The sequence below is a fragment of the Aphelocoma coerulescens genome, chromosome 1, assembly GCF_041296385.1.
Source record: "Aphelocoma coerulescens isolate FSJ_1873_10779 chromosome 1, UR_Acoe_1.0, whole genome shotgun sequence".
Taxonomy (NCBI): Eukaryota; Metazoa; Chordata; class Aves; order Passeriformes; family Corvidae; genus Aphelocoma; species Aphelocoma coerulescens.
In genome coordinates, this window is record NC_091013.1 from 59,102,996 (window position 1) to 59,126,845 (window position 23,850).

General features: G+C 34.9%; 1 protein-coding gene across 3 annotated transcripts in view; it reads left to right on the plus strand.

Moving 5' to 3' along the window:
• DIAPH3 (diaphanous related formin 3) overlaps positions 1 to 23,850 on the plus strand; it is a 208,366-nt gene that overhangs the window by 85,832 nt on the left and 98,684 nt on the right. For all 3 annotated transcript variants that reach the window (XM_069009459.1, XM_069009468.1, XM_069009478.1), the window contains 5 exons: positions 3,148 to 3,243; positions 4,173 to 4,267; positions 9,509 to 9,610; positions 20,300 to 20,539; positions 23,180 to 23,309. In XM_069009459.1, coding sequence (XP_068865560.1) covers positions 3,148 to 3,243; positions 4,173 to 4,267; positions 9,509 to 9,610; positions 20,300 to 20,539; positions 23,180 to 23,309 — 663 coding nt within the window. The remainder of the gene's footprint in view (positions 1 to 3,147; positions 3,244 to 4,172; positions 4,268 to 9,508; positions 9,611 to 20,299; positions 20,540 to 23,179; positions 23,310 to 23,850) is intronic.

A 23,850-nucleotide genomic window follows, 5' to 3' on the forward strand; every position in this document is an offset into this window, starting at 1 on the left:
GACCATCTGCCCCCATGATTTTCCCCCGAGCCCAAGACAACGAAAAACATGGCAGACAGACCATCCGGTCGGGACCAGTGTTACCCCACCATTCCATTTGTTGCTTGGTCTCATGGAAAAGGAGTGCTCCCTCCTTCCCCCTCTTTTCCAGGAAGCAAGAGAGAGACCCATTTTCCTCCTCCCTGGCCATGAGGTGAGATGGGATCGAATAGCACAGTGTCTTGGCCATGTCCACATGGCTCCAGCCTTCACCCCCTCATAGCTCTTGTAAAAAATTATTGGTGTCCTTGGCTGAAACCAGGACATTAGCAAAGGAGGTAAAAATTTCTAGAAGCAATAGGAGGTATCAGAGTTTTCAGTGGGAAGCACAACATTTCAAACCAGCAAGAAAAGTAATATGCATCCTTTGCTTCTTATTGCTGCCAACTACATAAGGACATGACCTGAATTCTGCTGAAGAAGTATCATGTAAGTTTGCAGTAATTTAGTTTGTTGCATAATTGTAGAACTCTGCATACAATTCCTGCATGAGTTTCCTAGAGTAGATACGTTGTATGCTTACATGTTTTTCCTTAGTGTTGCGATGCCTTAAGTAGTGCTATGTAACATTGTGCATAACCCCCTCCTGGGTGAAAATTCCCGAGGCTATTAATAGCCACTTCATTTGCAGCATTGTTTCTTGATTTAAGTAGGGGATGAAGTGGTGCATGTTTAACTGTTAATTTTTTTTTGCATGTTTGTGTATCTCTGTATTATCTCTAAGACTTGTAATGAATAAATTTTGCTTTCTAGTGCTGGAAGAAGCAAACTTTTTCTTTTTTCTATTTCTGCCCCTATTAGTTCCAGTTTGAGGCTGTCAGGATAAGTTTAAGCAAATTAATAAATTTAGATAATTTAACTTCTTTTTATTGTAACTACGAAGGAAATAATTTTCTTTCTTGTAAAGTTTTTACAAAGTTCCAAGGTAGCTATAAAACATTTTACTGTATTTTCATTAAGGCATGAAAATTTATTGGAACCTGTGCTACAGGAATCTATAGGTCTTCTAGTGGAATCTGCAATTCTAGTGTTGACAAGACTGAGGCAACTCAAAAGTCATGTTTTTCAGAGTCACCGTTTTCAGTGTGTAGCTGAAGAAGTTAAGAAATTTGAGAGGTCTCTTAAAATGTGTAACTGCTGGAGAAAACAGTCACGTGGTTCTGGGATCTGTAGCCCCTTGACATACCCTTCTGGGTTCAGTAAGGGCTCTTTTTCCAGCATAATCAGAAAAAGTGCACCTTTAGTGGTAACCTTCTTTTTATCCAGTAGCCTTAATGTCATTCTATTCCTTTGGAACCTGGGCTACAGAGTTCTCACATTGGTGGTGAAAACCTACTTTTGCTGTCACATGTGGAGTAAGCAGGGTGTGTAGTTTTTCCTGGTACAGGAAAGTGCTAACCATTCTGTTAAATCTGTGCTAAAAGAATATGAAGGCCAAGCGATTTTGTGGGTAGAGTGGAAACAGACAATAGAGGAGGACTGTGGGTTTGTAACCCATTTTCCAGGACCCTGGATATCAGCCCTTTTCTAAGGACTGCTTTATGTCTTAGCTTAGTGATTTCATTTGTGCAAAATACAGGCTCTTTTCTGCGCTGTGGCATGTCCTCAGGAGCATCATGCTGCCTAGCAGATGTAGAGTATCAAAAGTGATTTAGAAGATGATTCAAATTTGTGTCTCTACCTACTCGGAAGGGACTTGAATCTGTTTCTATAATCCCTGTGTGAGGTCTTGAAGTCCTTATCTCTTCGGTTGTATCCTAGATAACAAAGCTCAAAGACCTCAAGAGGTCATTTAGTCTGTGTCCCAATCCTTGGCAAAATTTATTGTGCTTAGAAAAGCATTTTTAAAGAATGATATATCTCTTAAATATCTCTCTTAACATTTTCGGAATTAATTTCAGCTTAGGGAAATCCTCTTGATAATTCATGCTTATGTCTAGTTTTCTCACGGATCATCACTGAGCTAGAAATTTTAATCCTATGTCTCCTTGACAGGACTTCTCATCTATAACCATCTCCTTCAGAAGTCAGTAGCACATTATATTATTGTAGCATATATTCTACTCTCAAATATTTGAAGCCTGTATAACTTAATTTGGGGCAATCATACTGTAAAAGCTTGGAAACTAATTTCATTTGTGAAACAGTATACAGAATTAGATAAACAGTAGCAATACATTTGGTAAATAACATTTGACAGTGAAGATTTGTTCTGAGGGGAGGAAGAAGGAGAAGTTAAAAAAAGGAGTACAACCAGATTGTATTTAAGGAAAGATTTGTGTGGTTTTTGCTTCTTAGTTTGTTTGCATAATAATTGCTACTAATACCTTGTCAAGCCTATGTTGTTATTTTAAGTGAAATTCTTATGACAATGTGTGAATAATGAGAAATAAGTTCATCTTAGTGTATTCGGGAGATCCTATCTGTATGAATTATTTTCTGAAAAGAAAGAATAGGCCAAAATCTCCAGCAATGTTAATATATGTTTATAAAGTCACTTTTTCTTTGTGGTATTTTTAATAATGTGATTCCATCACATATTTAAAAATACATCTTTTTGAGGGGAGAAGGAAAATCCATCTATATATCTATATCTCTTTATGCTGTGTAGGTATATAACAACTCGTCTATATTCTAAGGTAATGTTAATTTTTTAATAAGCCAGTGGTTTTTGATAATTTTAGTGCACATAGTTAGACAAAAGCACTCACAAAAATAGATAAATGTCTCAGTGTTGAGACATATTGCCATGTTTTTTAAGATTTGTTATTGTTAAAATCCAGTTCGTAGTCCTAACCTGGCCAGGGTAACTGGAGCATGTTGCATTTTAAATATGACTGAATTTGTACAGTTAACATTTGCATGTTTATTCATGTCGTATATATTAAAAAAAAATCTAGAAGGCTAACAAGTTGACACATTTGAATGAAGAGCAAAAGTTTTGGAATACAAGCAATACATGCAAAACCTCTCTATATTTTGTCTGTTTTCTATCATCTTTTCTCTGTAAATTGACTATGCTTGATAGCAAATATGCTTTCTGAATTCATGAATGTTTTTCTAAATATTAAGAATTAACCATGATTATATTTGTGTTTACTTTGGCAGTAAAAAGAGAGGAGGAGGATTTTGAAGAAAAAAAATCCATTAAGAAGCGAATCAAAGAATTAAAAGTTTTGGATCCTAAGATTGCACAGAATCTGTGTAAGTAGAGTCTGTTTTTTTTTTTTTCCCAGGAAGTAATATACAAACGTTCCATAAAAGTGTCTTTGTTGTCTGATTGCCAGGTAACCACTTCTTGTTTAAAATGTGTTTAAATATGTGGATGTTGTTTTTAAGCCCCAAGCATGTGAGTTGATACAGCTGAAGCACTTAAGCAGACCCCAGAAGCAGTTAAAGATTATTCCTGTTCCAGGCTGTATATATTGAAGTGTGAGCATACAGCTATGTATCTTATCTGTTTGTATGTCCAGTATATTCATCAAGGAATACTGGCTGCCCACTTTCCCCTGAATTTCGCCACCCCCTGTCAAAAGAAGGATGATAATGTTTGCGGGATGTCTGGCTATTTCATGAACTTTATAGAAAGTAGGCCATACTTGGTACTATGGAATAGTATGCAAAAAAAGAAGATAAAGTTTTGGTGGAGAGAAGTGCTAGGAAGAATAGATTCCTAAATGCCATCAGAGATTAAATAAGAAATAATTGGATTATGGTGAATAAATGACGAGTGCTTACAGGAGCATTTTGTTTTCTGGTTCTGTGGTTTTGGTTTGTCATGGTGGTTCTTCAAGGGAAAGCTCTGACAAGACTGTTGAAAAAAGTTGTAATTGTCACCTCAGCACAAAATACCGTAATAGCAGTGATTCTTCTGCAGAGTAGTCTTGTCTCTGACCACTTACAGAGGTCTTCTGTGATGCTGGATGTTGTACATAACAAATGGATATGGAGAAGGCTGGAATTGAAAGAGAGCAGTAATTAAAAATACATTAAAAATTATCTCTTACCTATATTACTTGACATAGTCTTTGTTAATCTGAAGATGGTATGACCTGTTTTGCTGCTGTTTTTTAAGTAGAAGCAAGATAGTTGTTGTCTTGCTTTCTTCATTATTTGTGGAATCTTTGTTTTAGCAATTTTCCTTGGATCTTTCCGAGTGCCTTATGAAGAGATCAAAATGATGATATTGGAAGTAGATGAAACACAGCTCTCAGAGTCCATGATTCAGGTAACAAAAATGACACTTAAGATCCCAGTACTTCAAGAGAAGCTTCTCAGTAAATAGAAACCCGTAGCTAAAAAAACCTCTTAATGTAAACTTTTGGCTAATGAATCACTGCAAGAATCTTCTTGTCCTATGAACTGTAGATTTTTTTTAAAATTGTAATGCTAATATTTTTACGAAAGCAACTTATGTTGTTTTTTGACTAGGATTGAGTTAAATTTTTTCACAGTGGCTGGTGCGGGGCTGTGTTTTGGATTTGTACTGAACACAGGGTTGATAATACAGAGATGTTTTTTTTAATACTAGCAGGGCTTACCCAGAGCCAAGGCCTTTTCTGCTGTTTATACTGCCCTGCTAGTGAGGGAGCTAAGGGTGCCTAGGAGGTTGGGAGGGGACACAGACAGGTGACCCAAACTAACCAAAGGGACATTCCAGACTGTATGGCATCATGATAAGTATATAAGCTGGGGGGAAGAAGAGGGAAGTGGGATGGAGTGGTGGTGTTTATTTTTTCAAGTCACCATTACACACGATGGGGCCCTGCTCTCCTCAAGATGGCAGAAAGTACCTCCCTGCCCATGGGAACCAGTGAATTAATTCCTTGCTTTGCTTTGCTCGTGTGCATGGTTTTATCTCATCCCATGAGTTTTCTGGCTTTTACCCTTCCAATCTCTTCCTGATCCCACTGTGGGGAGAGTGAGCAAGTGGCTGCTTGGGGCTTAGTTGCTGGATGGGATTAAACTATGACACAGTTGAATTTATATTCTCAATTTTCCATATTGGCCACACCTAAATAGAGACTTTTTCTTGGGTACGTATGATGTTTTGTTTCTTCCCTACTTACCAATTTTTCCTTTGCCTTGTTTTTACCTCTGTTTTATCTAAACAAATCTCTGTTTTGTTTGTTTAGTTTGGGTGGGTTTTTTTTTTGTTAGAACTGTAGCAATCCAATATCTTGCCCTAGGGCATTTACAGCATTCACCACTTCTCTTCCTTGGAATGTATTTAGGTAGTGTCTTCCCTTTCAACATTGTTTTTTTAAAACACAAAGCTAGTATGACTCTTATGTGGAGCCAAAGGAAAATGGAAGTTCTTCTATATACATTGATATTCTAGGGTTGAAAAGCTGAAGATTTAATGAAGTAAATACAAATGAATCATTTTAGAGCCATGGAAAAAATAATTTGGAAGGGGTGTCTTGAAGTCATTTGAGCCAAGGCTCTGCTTGAAGCCTGGTCAACTAGAGAAGTTTGATCAGGGCCTTTTCCATCAAGATTTTAGTATCTCCAAGGCTGGAGACCCCATAGGCTTTCTGGACACCTTTTCCAGTATGGAACACTTGTGGTGGAAAATGTTTCTTTGTTTATCTAACTGGAATCTCTATTGTTTTAACTTGTGACCTTGGTCTTGTATTGCACAGCTCCAAGAGGAACTTAATTGCACTTTCTTTGTACCCTCTATTGGGTGTCTGCACACATTTAAGTGCCCGTGAGTCTTGCTTTCCTGGAGTTCAACAAACTGACTTCTTTCAGTCTGTCCTTGCCTGTCATGTGCCATATTCCTGAGTCATCTTGATGGGCATCAGTAAATTTGAAAAGATCTGTCTTTAAAAGAATTATCTGTCTTTTGGACATGACTCTGGCATACTGTGATCAACTTCAAATTATTGCTGTTGTGGCTCATAATGTCAAAACATATATCAATAACTGATAATTACTATCTATCTACTGGTAATGTGGTGGAAGTTTTAGATTGCTAATCTCTTCAGCATACTTAAAAGTGTGTTACAGACATGGGTACCAGTCCCTATTGAAACATGAAAGAAAGTTGAAGGTAGATTGGTTTTTTAGAAACATACTCTTTTTGCTGGAATGTTGATTAGTTAAAACAAATGCAGGTATTAGGATCATAAAATTAGGTTTACATTAAGGCTTACTGAAATTCAGATATGGCTTGTACTGCAACACATAGCAGCTTGTATTCAGAGGTCAAAACAAGTAAAATCTGTATTTGTATGGTTTTCCTACAAAATAAATTTCCACCATATCGAAATGTCAAAATAACATCCTACTGAGGAGGCTGTGCAATGCTTAGCATGCCCTTTTTCTTCCTGCATGCAGTTTTGCCCTCTCCTTGTCACTTGGATTTCAAAGATACTTAATCTCTCCAGCTATTTGGAGTTCACGTTCCCTTCTTCATTGAAGAATGAGATGTTTCTCTTAAATATTTGAAGGAGCAAGCATGAACCATCATCTCCAGTGACAGTATATATAGTCACTGTATAATTCTCATTCTTTTGTTCAATGATGCAGTTAATATTGGCACTGAAACTATTACTTTAAGGTTATTAGGATGAACATAGTTTACACTTCTAAATTGGTTTTTTTTTAGTCTAGTTTGCACTTAGATCACTTTTTCAAGGTTTTCTTCATGCTCAAGAGCAGCATGATGTGTATCTTTATTTTATTTTATTTGGTATAATAGTAGAAATTCTCTACGGTAACATGAAAAACTGAGGGATGGAATATGCTCTGCTGTTATGTTCAGCTTGAACTCTCAGATAGTCCATGCTTGCTGTGAGACTCTCTCATGCTGTTTGATCTGTTTTGCAATGGTTAAAATTTATCTTGTTAGAAAAATTAGGTCCTCATCAATAATAGGAAGCAACCTGTATAAATAAATATATCAAGATTATGAAAAACTGTCATTTTGATAATTTCTGTGTGTATTATTTAAAGAAGGCAAAACTTATTTTTGCATTTAGGCTCCAGGGGAAAAAAATCATCAAACCATTAATGGGTAGTTAATTAATGATAGTTAATTAACTTCTATGTGAAGTTGCAGTAAGCTGAGAAAATTTATTTTCATGGATAATTTTTTTGTTTTTCTATCATTATTTTTAATTTCTTCTGTGGACAGTTGTTTTCATTATAATTGTATATGCCTTGGGATAAAGAATGCCTAATTTTCCATGTATTTAAAACATCTAACACACCCTAGCCCACTGGAGCTATGCAGTAACAATATAATAGGAGATAACTTTTTGACTCTCTGCTGATAATCTTTTGGCTCTGTTAACTGGTATTAGCAGTAAAGTATGTTGAAAGTCAGTGTATCCAGTAACCTCCCTATGTAGGTGGCATCAAAATTGAGTCCAAAGTGATTTTGACAGTGGTTGAACCCTTTTGTGTTTGCTTTTGGAGGGGAGTGAAGAATTTTATTTAAGAAAAGGGTAAGAGAAGTTGAAGAGCCAAAAGTGAGAAATTATATCCTGCAAGTGTACAGTAATGTTAGCAGCTGCTGTGATTGTGTAAAAGTCAGTGGAAGGGAATACAAATAATCATGCTCACAATATCCTGTACGAGCACAGTCATATAAATCACTCAGGAATATAGACAGCATTTTTTTGCCAAGTGATTAATCACTTGAAGACCTAAATCAGGTGGAAAACTCAGTAGAACTTAGGCTTCAAATTCAGTTTGAAAGTTTGGATGTAATAATACTTATCAAATGATTTCATCTAAGTTGCTAGTTTCTGGGTAAAACAACCCTATAATAACTCTGAAAAGGGACTATCTGAGTTCAAACTTGAACGTGGACTTAAGACACTCATCTTTCTTTGAAAGTGGTAGAACCATGTGCCTTGTTGCTTCAAAAAGTTGTTATCTACCTTCATATATACTTAGATTACTAAATAAATTTAAGTATCCAGCTGTCTGTCTCTATTTCTACCTTCAGAATATTTTTCAAGTATGCATTATGGCCATGCTATGAAAATGTGTTCTGTGTATTTCATCATTCTGAGAAGACAGAAAGCATATATAGGTTTGCAACCATATGGCTACTTTTCTTCATTCATATAAGTTACCTTAGACAGTATGGTACTTCTTTCTAGGAATTTCTTGCTTTCAGCAGGTTTTCTTGTTTAGCTGTACGTGTTGTTCAGTGTGTCCTAATATCACTGTTTCTGAAGCTGGAAATTTGTCCTTAATCCAACTCTTGTTACGATTAAGAAATAAAATGTATTTTCTCTCTGTCTCCATTCCCCCTCCCCCCACCCTGATTCATTTAGAAATTAAATGTAGTGCTGAAAAATGTAAAACCTCCAAAAGTCATGTTGTAAACCAAAAACTCATTGACTAATTACTGAAGTGTTTCCTGTGACATAGTAAAAATTCTTTCTTCTGCTTTTTCTCTGTTTGATATTCAAAATGTGTTTCATCTGTAGCTGTTCAAAAGCTTTATCTGAACACCATAAAAGCTGCTTTGATATCAGGTGCTCCTTCAGTTTTGGTTGCTTTTTTCTTGTTTTCTGATGCTCAATATTGAAAATATTCATCCAACATTTGACTGTTTTTGTTTTTTGAAAGTTTTGTGGGCAGTTTCTCTACATAGGAAAACTATTTCTGCATCAAACAATAACATTTTAGTTTTTGTAAAGATTAAGGAATCGTGTTGTATTTAGAGCTGTTTATGTGAGTGTTGGATATCAAAAAAAGAAATAGATGTGTTATGTATTTAATTTAAAATGTATCTTTTTACACTTTGTACCCTTTCATTTTTGCTCAGTGTTGCTGATTTAGTGCCGGACATCTTCATCCATAATTAATAAATTAGTCTTTTTTACAGAACTCTTTTCCAAATGTGATAGTGGTAAGGATACATATGACTGCTGTTCTGCTAAAAATCAGAAAAATATGTGTCCAACCACCCCATATGGACTTCTGAATTCAGCTGAAGCTGAATCTCACATCTGATTTACTACTTCTAGCAAGTTTTCAGGCTAAGTAGTGGTGTAAGCAAGTAAGTAAGTGTAATGGGTTTAAACTTCTGTTTTGAAATGCTAGAAAATAAATTACTCTTTTTCAAAATACTTTTCATCTAGCATTAGTAATTCTTGCCATCCTTTGAATGGTTATGTTACACCTGAAATTCTTGTTCTGTTTGCTTTGAAGTGTTCTGTTTGTAGAACAAGTGCCTATCACGCATATTTTCTTTAAAAAAAGTTAGAAAAAACACTACAAGAAGTGTCTGTGGAATCAGTGTCAGGTGCTGGCAGTATTGTATCACTTACCTTTTACACTCAGTTACTTTAATTTGTGTGTTGCTATGTGCATTCTTCTGTCTTCAGGGAAGAGTTGTCTTTGGAGTGTATGGTAATGATGCATATGTGCATCATTTGTTTACAATAATACAAGCAACGCAGAATCTGAGATTTTAAGGCCATTTTGTTTTTCTTTATAGAATTTAATAAAACACCTCCCTGAACAAGAACAATTGAATGCATTGTCCAAGTTCAAGAATGAGTATAACAATTTGTCTGAGCCAGAGCAGTTTGGAGTTGTGGTGAGTTCTGTTTTATTATCACCTTTTGTTTTGGTCCTTTCTTGAAATACAGTTTTAATATAATGTTATAGAAAAAAATAGACAGTGTCTTCTTCCTAAAAGTGAAGGGGTTCCAGGCTGGGAGAAGAGTGCAAGTGCTGCCTTTCAATTGGACTATCATTGAACATATCCATGCATGTGGAAGGCCTGATTATTGAAATATTGCTGCTGGAATGATTTTGGAGTCTTTTTGTTTAAAAAAGTAATTTACTTTTGCAAAAGAAACCAAACCAAAACCATAAAAACTTTGGTGTTTTCTGTAGCAAAGTTTCACTGGGAGATACAGAGCTGTATTTGAATTTTCATAGCTAAAATAGTTTGGCCTTACTTTTGTTTGCATTAATAAATCTCAGCTTTTTCACTAAAGTTTTCTACACTAATATGTTTTTTTCTATTCTCATTCTGTAAATGACAAGAAAATAATGTCATAGCCATCATGTTAACATATTCTGCCTCCTGCCTCCTGTGTTTTGTGCCATGTTCTGTCAAGAGTTACACATAATCACTTTTTCCCTTCCCACTGGGAAGATAGGTTTGTAATACCTTCCAGGTTGAATTCACAAAGGAAGACTGGAAGCGAAAAAAGGAAAATGCTGATTCAGTGCTGGCAGTTGATGCTTTTTGTGGAAATACAGTTTGCATATAATTTCTGTATCGCTCATAATTTATAATTGGTAATTACTTCTTCCAGACAAATTCAGAGTAATGCTATGTAGTTTCCTGGTGCGTATGTCTATACAATTCTTTGATTTTTCTTGTCCATTCCTGGAGGTTCATCCTAAGGTGGTTATTGCTAAGATTAGTCTATCTGAGGGAATTTCCCGTGAGGGAATAAAACTTATTCAGTTGGATGGAACTGTCAGTTGATGAGAAGAGCTAGACCAGCAACAGTTTAGGTAGAGTTTTGTTGTGTGTAGCCCAACTTTTCTGACAAATTTGTCTTGAAAAGTTGAGGCAGTGTGATAACTCAGGAAAAATAAAATAAATGGACAAAATAATAAGAGGTCTTATATCTCAAAAATTTGTGGAGCTTCTTTTCTGAAGGAAAAACCAGTTTTCCACTGGAAAGTGCAAGTCCATGCTTCTCCTGGTTCTCCATGCAAAACATTAAAAATCAAAGTCCACAAAAGACCAAACCCCATCATTAAGCACAGTTTCTCTACTGTCACACCTTCTATGCATGTAGTAGAGCAGAGTTCAGAGAACAAGCTGCAATGGTTATTATAGGAAACATTTTTCATTTCTGTTCAAGGGGAAAATTGTAATAAGTCACATTTTTTACTCTTTGAATATGGAATCCTATCCATTTGCTTTTCATCAAAGTTCTTCAAGTGCCATCTGGCTCTCTTGCACCTTTTATTTTATTGTTGGCAATAGGCAATATTGTGGAATGGGCTGAGAAATTCTACTCATTTATTTAGAAGCCACTATTGCTGCTAATATGAATCTTCACATTATTGCTGGTTTTGTTGGTTTTGTTTATTTTTCCTTAAAAATGTTGATTTATGCCTCATTTTTTGCTGTCTGTTTTAAATGAGGAGAATCAAACTTAAATACGAAATACAGGACTTCGTCTTTTAGATGAGTAGTGTTTTATAGTTATGTTTTTTTCAGAGAATTAGGAAATTCCATGTTAATTTGCTCTAAAGTTGTGATTAAAGGAACAATTGAACTATTTGACTCCTAAGGAAGAACCTAAATATTGAATAAATGGCTAATTACTACTTGTGTGATAAAATTTTTTTTAACATGGAAACCCATTATCTTTCAGGCTTTGAATTGAAAGTCAAGGTTTGATACTCTGAAAGAAACAGCAAGACACTTAGTGAAATATTGGCTTGCTGTGACTGTTACTGTATTGTATGTTTCAAGCAAAGTTAATTAACTTTTGTTGTTGACTTAAAGACATTGAGGGCATGACTCTAAACAGTTCAGGTTCCCTTCACGTGTGTGGCTTGTGGTTTTGGAGTTTTGTTTAGGTTTTTATCTTATGGTTGTGAGGATTTGTTTTCTTTGTATGACTCTATGAGTTGCTTTTGTGGTTTCTGCCTTCTCCTTTTTAAAGTTACTTATCATTTTTATATTTTCTGTTCATTCAGCAGTAAGTATAAAATAAATCCTTTATTGTCCTTATCTTCTCTTCCAGACTTTGAGTTTTCTTTAGATAAACTACTTCATTTTCCTTTAGGTTCTTTCTTTCACTTACTCCAGGCTGGTGTCTCAGAGCGCAGATAATATCACCTATTACTGTGGAGTTTGTTTTTTGTTTTAGGGTTGTGTGTTTTTTTGGGGGATCAGGGGGATGGGGGCAGAGAGGGGCTTGCACAGATTCATTAACTATTCTATGAAAGTTACATTAATTCTGTGCATCTTATTAAAAACTTAGCTTACTATTGTTAACTTGATGTTACATTGAATGTTGTATTTTCTTGCTCAAATTCTTGATGAAGTATGCTTGTGCTTGGCAAAAAATAAATACTCAATTGCATTTTTTTTTACCATAGTTGTTTTGTACTTGGTTTTACTTACTGCAATAAACTTCCTCTAAAAGTTTTTTAAAACTTCCTCAACCTTCATATTAATTTCTTGGAGGTTTCATTGATTACCACATAATCACAGAATATTTTCAGTTGGAAGGGACCCACAAGGATCAAGTCCAGCTCCTAAGGGAATAGCCCATATAGGGGTCGAACCCACAACCTTGTCATTACTAGCACCATACTGAATCTTCCATAAAAACTTGTTAATGATGAAGATTATCTTTGTGTTTAGAAATGAGTAGTCCTGTGACAGCACACCAGCAATGTGAAACCCACTGGAGATGGAATTTCTCTAGATGTTTACCTTGGTGACTGTTGACAGAAGGTTGTGTTTTGGTGGTTTTTACATTTTTACCTGGTGCTTCTTCAATGGACAGTATAAATATTATGTTGCTTTGGGACTTTTAGCAGTGTTGATTTGTTTTGTGGGTAGTTCTTTCCTACTAAGAAAAAGGTATTGTTTTAGAGAATATTTTTTCCTAATTTTTGGTGCAGTGTCTGTCATCATATCAAAGAAGTATTTAAGGGAGTAGATCATTTAGTAATGTTAACCTCATTTGTTTTCAGTGAAGTTGATAAAATAAGTATTAGATTTATTGATCAATTTATTGATTTATTGAGTGCAGTAATCTGTTTAATGGATTTTCATTGAACTATTACCATACCACTGGTCAATATATTATTCATAAGGAAGTTGTATACAAGCATCTTTCAGCTGTTCAGAACTTGAATGTTCTGAATTTTCATAGAATTCCATTCTATGATTTGACATACACTTGTCAGTGCCTGTAATTCTTTGTGGTGTAAAAGGGTCCTGGACCATATTAAATTTATTATATTGTTTGAAATCCATAAATGCAATTCCATTTAAGAAATTACAATTTTGATGTTTTTTATAAACATTTCTGGTGTAAAAAGTTTCTAATACTTGACAGGATGCTATTAGCAGACATTTGACCTCAGGTGTAGGCAAGTGTACTAGCATTCTGACATACGAGAATACTGTCTCAAAGAGCCACATGTGATAGCTCCTGCTATATTTCTTCTCTTATAACCCAAGACATTTGGAAAGATGTTCCCATATTGTCTAGTCATAAAAAAAAAGGAAACAGATTTTTCCTTGATCACTTACATTTGCTCAAAGATAAATTTGAGGGAATTACAAAATATTGTTTCAGAAATAATTAATGCTCAGACCTTGTGAAATTCACTGACAGCTAACCCAAATAGAATTTGGCGAGCAATCCTCATGTGGCTTCACAGCTTGTTCATTGATGGATGTGTTTTTAATGAGTTCGTACCAAAGGAAAAGATTTCACTAGAGTAAATTGAAGATTAGAGTGAGGCCTGATGAAGGCTAGTTTGTCTTAAATAATTCAGCAGACACTTAAATTGATCAATTCCATATTCAGCTAATAGTTTCACCTGTATGTTCTCATTGAGGATAACTCAAAATGTATTAAAGTTGTTTCACTGTTGTCCGGAAAATATCATACTATCACTGTTTCTGCAGAGGTATACTCTGCCTTTCATAATACTTGATGCTTGGACACAGCCATACCTAGTGACATTTCAGTCTGTTTAAAATTCTGAAGTGTTGAAGTGCATCTGGGCTGTGAGATATTTTGATTCTGTTAATTTCTATCTGCAAATGTTATCTTCCGTGTCTTCTAGATGTCATGTGTATCTGCTGCTCTCCCTTGTCAGTGCTCTATATCAGTATTTCCAGCCTTTGCAGGAGTGTTGCCAAAGATTAACTTTCTATTATATGCCATCTGTGAGAGTTAAAAAATCTTTATGACAAATTGCAGTCAAGTTACCTATGTTGTAGAAAAGGAGAACATCCTTAACTGCTGTAATGTTGATGTATTTCAAACCTTGAACCTGGGTAAGGGTGGAGCACAAAGCTCCAGAAATACCTTCTGAAAGTGACCATCATGATCTGCACTGATCTGACTATTTGTAGTTGCCATTGGATTGGCTTATGTTACTTCCTTTCCATCAGTGAAAGATTGTGGTGCCATATTGTAGATGAATGCTTCTGCAAATGCTTCAGTACCAGCAGGTCTTACTCTTACCTCTGTTTAGTTCCAGTAAAACCATTTTGGGTAGTTAATCTAAAGAACAGTTTAAAAAATTTTGTCTTACTGTTGTCTGATGTTAATTCAGATGGCTAGAAGTGGGTGGTTGTTGTTCTAGCATGCACACAGGCTATCTCAGTTTTCTTCTTGGCAGATATCTCTACAGCTTCAGATCAGGAATGTTATTTGCCCGGAGGGTCCCCATCTTTTGCTTCCAGCCATTCACTTTGCACATTCTTGTAAATGTTTCGAGAGCCTGTCCTGAGTCTGATTTGATGTTTTTCTTCGCTAGTAATGTAAGCAACCCTCTAATGTTCATGTCATGCTTTAGACATCATAAGGAAAACACTCTGTTTTGAGTAAAGACCATGATCCTGCCATTTAAACTCAGCAACTTCAAGGGTTTCTTGGAATTCAGTCACCTAAATTGAGTGAGGTATCCAATTGACTGGCTAGTGTAGGGCAGCTGTACTGAAAGGACCTGGAGGCTGATCAGTACCTCTTAAATCCCTAGAGCTTGAAATTACTGTGCAGATATTTCACCTGTTCCAGCTTCAGACTTTAGAGCTCAATGGAGCTCCAAGTGCTTTAGGATTTGCTTTCCCTGTGATCATTTTGTAGAACTGAGGAACTTTCTCCAAGACATGCAAACTCCCTTCTACAGCATTCACTTATGTAACATTTCATGTCAGACTGTTTTTGCCACAGATTAACTCTGGTTCCAAATAGACCAAATAACCATATGGACAAAAATTCCCCAGTCATTACTGACTTCGGTATTGACAGGACTACAGAAGCTCTACTGTGGAATGTTTTTTCCTTACCAGTTCTGTCATCATTATAGACATGTATCTTCCTTCTTAGGAAATTAACTGGGACACTCCTTGTTGGGTCAGTAGAGAAGATGATACCAGATATAACTTGCTGGAGGTCTGAGCTTTGGGGTCATGTCTGTCACATCAAAGATGTCAGAATCAGCTGCTAGCTATGTAACATCAAATTTCACTTTTATGTGGGAGTTGTTAATGTGGTTCCTACCTGATGGGAAGTATTAAACTTGCTGTCATGGTTTTGAGACATTCTCATCCAGACCTTGATCATGTGTCTGTACCTTCATGACCTCTATTTTGGGATATTCCTTATAATAGACTTACTTTTCATTAGGAGATGGATTCCTGGTAGCAGCCAGATAGAAAATGAGGCATTTATTTTAAAGTTAGGCTTATCAGATTGTTCCATCTGGAATACAGTTACATCTGACTTATTTCTAGAAACTTTTCTCCATTTGGTTTGATATTATATATTTGATTTTAAATTCCTCAATGACATATGCCCTTGACTTCTGGTGTTAATTTATTTATTTTTGCTACCTGTATGAATTAGAGGTTTTACAGAGGATTTTTACCTATATTAAACTCTTGACTTGGTTTCCCATGAGGAAAGCTTTTCAGTCTAGTAGCATCTGCTCCATATGTGTCTTTTAATGAAAATAGCCTTTCAGACATCTGTTAGGCCTGCTAAAAATAGAAGAATTTTGGAAATTCGGACCCTCCCCTTCTTGGAAGATTCCTTTTTAGGAAAATATCATTGTCCAGTTTCAACTTGGAAAAACAAAAACTGTCTGCATTCCATACTGATCAAGTTGTCAGTACATCTAATTGTATTTTTTAGAAAAGGCAAAAAACAAAAGACTACTTCCTTTTCACAGAACTTACCTTTCTGTGAATTTCAGCATGAAGACTGTAAGCTCAGCTTATTTTGACAGCTGTGTTGTAGCCCCCATTGGCAATTCTGAGATCTGCTCACTGACCTTGCTGGTCCATCTTTGTTGAACATAATGCAATTCAAAACGGTACCAGGGATTTTCTGCGCTGTGAATCAGTGCACTGTCATCCACATGACAAGAGAAGGCTGCCTGTGTGCAGCTAGGAGGTAATTGATAGGTGTTGTCCCTGTGTCACTTACAATACACTGCCTTCTATTCTGACCTGCATATCCTTTAGGATATTGCAAATCTTGGATTTGCAAGAAACTTAGTAGTAGAAATTCAAGCTGTTTATAATTCAGGCTGGAGAACCAAAGTAACAGGCCATGCTCTCTATCACTGCTAATAAGGCTGAAAATTCATTAGTTCAATTATTTGCTTGTATATATATATGTGTGTGTGTGTGTGTATATAACGACTTGATTTTGCTTAAGTAATTTTAATTTTGTGTTGTCAGTTCTTGGCTTTTTCATAATTTCCTTGAGGAAAAAGAGTGTGTCAAAGGTGAAGGTAGATGTACTATTTCCACATATCCATAAAAATTTTCAAGAAAAACACTGGTTTTTTATTGTGAATTGACCTCCCATACTGTGAAATAATGTTTGATCTTTCCAGAATGCTGCTGTTTTTCACTAAGATTTAGGCATATTGGCTGTCCTTTTCAAATTGAGCAGGATGTTATTTTGTCTTCTTTAAACATGATAAAATATCTGTTAAGGTATCAGTCCTTCCTTATTTGATTTCTTTTTCTGCTTTTCAAGTGCCTGGGTCTAAAGATAAGTGTCAGGAATTTCCCCTTTTTACCTCTGCACTCTTTAGAGTTCACTGATGCTGCAGTGGTGAAAGCCATACATTATCCACAGGGAATGGTGTTCCAGTTTGCTCTCTTTAGTCAGCTTTGCTGTAACTGTTATTTTACTTTTTGGATGGGAACATTTTCAGGTGGTCTGACAGCTTCAGCACTGTTGCTCCTTTTAAAGAAGGTATGAAACTGAAGTGCTTGCAGTGTTTTTCTCTATGAGCTTGTGACAGGAATGAATCCCCTTCAGTGATCAAAATGTAGTGTCAGTGGAACTTCTGAGATGCTTTCCGTTACTTGACATCAACAAAAAAGATAGTGAAGGTACACATATATCAGACTGCACATTCTTGTAGTTGCTTTGTGATTTATGCTGTATTTGAGAAAAAAACCTGTCTTTGCTGTTAGATGTGAGATCTGTGAGAGCTACTACTGAGTAGCTCAACTCATAAGTCAGTTCCCATTGGACATGCTTGTAGTGAGACTCTTCTTGTGGACTATTACTTAAAAAGTAGAACAATTAATTACCTGTATGCTGAGTTCTCTGACATGTATAGCATGTATAGGTTTCTTCTTCAACCTCCCATTTTAGTTATTTGGATTGTTAGTTTTTAGAATTCCACTATCAAGACTGAAGTAAACTTATGTCCTTATATGCTGATTATAAAAAAATATAGGATGTTAACATAAGCTGGTCAGCATTGCAACACTTAAATTCTTAGCATCTCTTGTGGTAGGGTGTATGGATTTTACAGTTTGAATATAACTGTGGACTACATGTCACAAAGAAAGCCAGATATTACTAAGGGAACTCTATCTCTTCCCTTCTCAATTATTGACTTAGCAAACAGGTAAAGAAATAATACCAACAACATGCATTGTGCATGGATTTCAGAGCATTTTGAACAACAACAACAACAATAATAATAGTAATAATAATAATAGTAGTAATAACAATAATAACAATCCCAGTGGCATTTCTGTTGTGTTTCTGATATGTGTTCCTGTTTCTAATTTTTTAGATTACATATATCTGCATTCATCCTTAAGAATTACATACTTACATACTGGACGTCTTAATTTCTTGTAGTTCAAGTGGTTCTGATGAAGACTGCCCCTTTTATGCAGATGTGCATCTCATGTTTGTGCAGCTCATCTTTGTGGTCTAAAGTGCACATGTATTTCAGTTTCAAGGATCTGGCTGTCTGAAAAGCCTAGAGTCCATAAATGATGCATCTTCTCGTGATTCTGTAGTATCTTGAGTTTAGTACTATTTAAAATCAATGCAACTTACACTGCATTTTTAAAGTTTCTATGGTTTACTATTAATGATCATCTCTATTGCACCCTGAGTAGGGTATTAAATATTAAAATTCTGGATAATTTTAATGGAGTGTTGTGATTTTTTTTTTTCTAGTCTAGTCTCAACTTTTTCCTGATTAACTTCAGGACAAAACTTAAAATTAAAAACATTGTTCTCAAGATGCTGGGAAGTAGTAGTACATATACAAATTTAGTAAGATAATTAAGGAAGAGTTAATAGTGATTCTTCCTGATAGAGCTAGGAGAGTGGATTTGTAGCACTTGCCTCTATCCACTACCTTAACTTTCTTTTAAGTAGTTATTCTTAAATTAGGTATAAAGTTGTAAGAGTACTGTGTTAATTTCATGTGGAATTTAGGTATTTCTCTTTCTATTTTGCTGTGAGTTCAAATTCAAGTTCCATTATCCTAATTTATCTGTTCTTAAGTAAGAATTTTACCACACTTGTAGGATAAGAACAGAATATCTGCCTACAGTTGGTACTGAGCTAATAATGTTCAAATTGTACATTTTAAGTGTTTGAGCACCAGGATGGAGGCAGTCTGTGGACTAAAGTGCAACAGCTGATTTTCAGCCTAGTTTAATCTGAAAGACATCCTGATTGTGTGCTCTGCTTTATGATGAAAACCAAAGTATGCTTAGTGGAAAGGATTTCTTATTTTATATCAAGATTTCTTACCTGATTTAAAATGCAAATGATATGTTGCCTTCAATGAGACATCATCGACTGGCTGCACAGCTATGCAGGCATTTCTGAAATGGCCTAGTAACATAAAATGTTAACTCTGCCTGATTTTATTTTCTTCTACTGTCACAGTGAAACCAATAAAATAGATGGTAAATTCCATCCTCTTCTGCTTCTATATCAAAGCCTTTGGATTAGACAGCCTTCAGTTTCACTTTACACTGAAAATGGATGGAGTGTCACCATTATCCTTTACACTGAGTCTCTTGGGATAAGTACCATATGACTTAGGAACGTTGCACTGTCAGAGGAATTTTCACATTGATAGACTAGGTCTGTGTTGAGAAGTAGTCTGTAAAACCTTAGGTATCACTGTGGTTTGGAGGGAGATATGTCCAATTTAAAGGCAAAAGTTTAAGGCCACTATATGAAGCCTACTGCTTTGTAGAAGTGCCGGTATAATTGCTTCTTTCTTGCATTGAGAAGTACTGATAGCTGGAATAATGTGTTCATTTTTAAGAAAGAAAAAACAAAAAAGGAAACTTAGCTTAAGATTTTGGGAATTGTCAAGGGATTACTGTCTTGAATCTGGCCTTGAGAAGGAAGAAGACAAGGATGAGGAAGGAGATCTTATGGAATTCATGAAATTGATGAGAAAACAGGGATAGGGAAAATAAGATAAGCAACTCATGGAATAATTTTTTAGTGTTTCTCGTGTGGATGTAGTAAACAATGTGCAAAGTATGTCTGGAGTGAGAATTCAGTGACCTATTATATAAGAAGATCAAAATTTCTGTTGAAAATACATGATCAGTAAACCATAGAAAAAGCCAGGTATTTTGTATATGATCTACAGAAGCTGTTTTCCTGGGAGCGTTCAGCTGCACCTAATTAACTGTATTATGTTAGTATACAGAAGCGTAGGGGGTATGAATACTGGTATATATTAATGTATGCTATATTAAGTGTTTCATAGCTGAGATTTTTCAAAACTGTTATTTTCCTGCAAGTTTATAATAAGCTCTTATTGACGTCAGCTTTCAAATATTTGCACCAGAAAATGAGATTTGTCTTGTTTTGGTACTAGAGTTAGACAAAATTTGTGAACTACTTTCATTCCTTTGCAACTACTGGGTCATAAAGTTGGATTAGTTTTATAGGATTTGGTGTGTGAGTTGACAGATGTGATACATGATGACACTTTATCTTTTATTGCTTACACATACTAGTTATTTGGAAAGGATGGGGGCAGTTCCTATTAACCACAAGATGGGATTTCAGTTGCTTACCCAAGTGTCCCTCATTCATTCATTCATTCATTTGCTATCAGTTATAGCAGATATATTGCTTCTTCAAGCCTGTCACACCAATAAATCATTTCAGAGCATATGCATTTGTACAGTGCCAAAGTGTACTATGAATTTTAAAGGAAATCTTCTATTTTTCTTTTCAATCAGATGAGCAACGTGAAGAGACTACGGCCACGGCTCAGTGCTATTCTTTTTAAGCTTCAGTTTGAGGAGCAGGTGAACAACATCAAACCTGACATCATGGCTGTCAGTGCTGCCTGTGAAGAGATAAAGAAGAGTAAAAGCTTTAGCAAGCTGCTGGAACTAGTATTGTTAATGGGAAACTACATGAATGCAGGTTCTCGGAATGCACAGACCTTTGGATATAATCTCAGCTCGCTATGTAAAGTGAGTTTCGAAATGTCCATGTTGAGTATTACACCTTTTTTTTTTTTTTTTTTTTAATTTTGCTACTTAAATACTCTGGTTTTGATGTTTTTCCTGAAGTTAATTATTTGCTTACTATTTTTTTCCTTATTATTAGCATTAGTTGATAGTTTGAACAGTACAGATAATCCATGAATAGTCATCTTGAGACTGTCTTACATTTAATCACTTTTAAGTATTCTATTTTGAGGGAATAATAAAAAACCCAAACTAAATAAGGTTATGTAAGGACCTTATCACTGTGATCATAGTAGTTTTGTAATTTTAACGTCTGAGCACTTCTAACACATCTATCACATTTTAGTATATTTTAATACAGTTATGTTTTCTTTTTTACGTGAATTTGCTCCTTACATGATTCTCATCTTATGTTGCTGAGTTTCATCAGTTTCTTGCTTCTTCTAATTTTTCTTACATTTTCATTCTTTCAACTTTTGTATAAGGTATATACTAGAAGGTGTCTATACTTTTCTGAGTGTTAATTTATAATTCATTCTAATGCTAATTACCTTTCCCATATTTACTGTTGTTATTTTTTTCCTGTGCTGTCTGGGAGTTTACTGCAAAATCTTCAGAGTGCACACACAGTTCTTACAAGCAAGGAGTTATTTGAAACTTAGTGTGTAGTCTTTGTCTTTCTGTTTCTTTATCTTTTTGTACAAGAGATGTACTTGGTATTTGTACATTCATGAAACTAATCACTGTTACTCTGCTATATTTCAGAAGAATTCTTTCACTGTGGTTTTTGAGTGTTGAATGTGATACCTGTGACATAAATACTTACCCTAGTCTAAAGTAAACATTACTTATGAGTCATCCACCTAGAGTTAATACATTGTAGATGAAGTGATTGAGTTAAAGATACAACTTGTTGAGAAACATATTCAGAAGGAAGATACTAAAGGTTCTTTCTCCAATTAGGTTCATTTACTTAAGTATGGTTTTACAAGAATCTGTCCTAGGTGTGGTTGTATTCTCTGTATTTTTAATGCACAGGACAAAATATATTTATGAAAGCAATGTGAAGGTAATTGATATAAGCACTTTGCAGAGCAGGATCAAAAGTCAGAATTTATCTTGGAGACATAATTTATTAAGATCTAGAATGTGAAGATTTTGAAGATAGCCATGGAGTACTAGATAAAGGAGAGAAGACTGATGTACATAGATAATGAAAGTATGGAATGAATGACTGTAATAGTTCTTCTACATCAGAGAGCAGCCATGAGTATTCTCAGAAGAGGGATACAATATTGATATGTTAATACTCAATCATTCATTAAATACTGAAGTATTAAAATTATATGCATGTTTATAACACAGGTTCATATTTATAGCTAATTTCTGTTATGTATCACAGAGTATCACATATGTCACAGTGTCACATTGTAGAAATTTTTTGTGGTGTTATTGAGACATCTTTCACTGAGATTCCCAATACAGTGTAAGTAACATATTTTATAACATTGCATACAGTAAGGATCCTAGAATACATTTTTGGGTTTTAATATATATATGTGTTTTGTTTTCTGTTTATTTGGAAAACTGTGTTTCATATCATTATTAATCCATTTGGCTGAAGGAAAACATGCACGTTCTGGAAGACTATATTTCATCATAGTAGTGTTTTGATCTATAAAAACAAACCAGACTTTTTACAGTTAATTATGACATATCAATACTGTGTTAAGGACTTCGTGCCTTGATATTCGGATGTACGGAAGTCTTTGTGTAATTGTGGCACCCCTTTTTGTACTCATGCTTACTTTGTGCCTACATGCTTGTATACTTTTCCTGCTAAATTTTTTTATGTAGAAATAGTTCTTAAGTAGTGAAGAATGTGATAGTTTCATACATGATGTCATTTTCTATTTATAAGAATCTCTTTGATTTAAAAGAACGGCTCGGAAGACTACAGCAGAAGTGTTTGTCAGTTGTCAATTGTTAGCATTTTTGCATGAGTAGCTGCAAGTTTTAAAGTGACCAGGCTTGAAATAATTTTATATGTATAAAGAGTCAAGAAAGAAAGGTTTATGCTTAAGAATTATTAAAGTTAACTTTTTTTAAACAATGAGACCTATGAACTCTTATTTACTGTGTTAAGAATTGATAACTAGAAGAAGAACTTGTACGCGTTGAGGTTGTGTAGCTTCCACTATGTAAATATTTTTAGACTAGAGTTGATTTCATACATAAGGAAGGAAATCATGTAATGCAGTGGATATGTGCATTATGTATAGTCAGATTTTGCTGATCAACTTTGATTTTTATTTTTATACTTTCATGTGCTTATTCACAGTTTTGCAAATATTGCTGTATTGTTAAAATAATTACATTTTTGAAAGAAATACGTGTACTGTTTTTGAATACTGACCGCAAATATTGCGTAGATAATAAATATTTAGTGTGATCTTTCTAGGGATTTTTAGCAAGGGGAGAAATGAAGCAGCCCATTGCTGTCTTTAAAAAAAATGTACTACTTTAACAGTTTGTTCTTTCCTTTCCTGGATGAATAATTACTAATATTTATTAATTATTAAAATGGTCAGAAATAAAGTTTTTCTCAGTGTTTTTACATTTCTTTTTTTTTTTCCTGCCCAGTTGAAGGACACAAAATCAGCAGACCAGAAAACAACATTGCTCCATTTTCTCGTAGAAGTGTGCGAAGAAAGCTATCAGGATGTCCTGAATTTTGTTGAGGATTTTCAGCATTTAGACAAAGCTAGTAAAGGTTTGTGTGGCTAACTCAAGTTTTGATTTTGACACATTACAGTGTCTTGTGTGTAAGATGATGCTTTTTACTAACAATATTTAAAAATTAGATATTAATAGTCAATATCACAAATCAGTAATTTGAGCTGCTGTGAATGGTCTTGAACCATACTTATTGTTTGGTCCTCTAACATTTACTACAGGACTTCCCATTACTTTTCTTCTAACATATCTTCTAGAACCATTTTCCAAGTTGGATTTTTTTTAAAAGTTCTTTTCTGTTAACAGATCTTAATTCCAATTTTCAATCTTTTGTATGGTAAATGTATCACTCACTGTCTTCTAATTCAGACATGCAGGAAGGCTGTCATAGCATCACTTAATTTTATTTTATTTTTTCAAAACATAGAATAGTTTTGTCTTCCCTACATGTATGTTTTTCATGCAACCAGTAGCATTTGAAGTCTGGAAAATTTGTACTGTTTCATCATGCAATACAGAATATGGGAAATCTTCGTATAAACAGCAGCGGAGTTTTTTGCAATTAATTTCTTAATTAA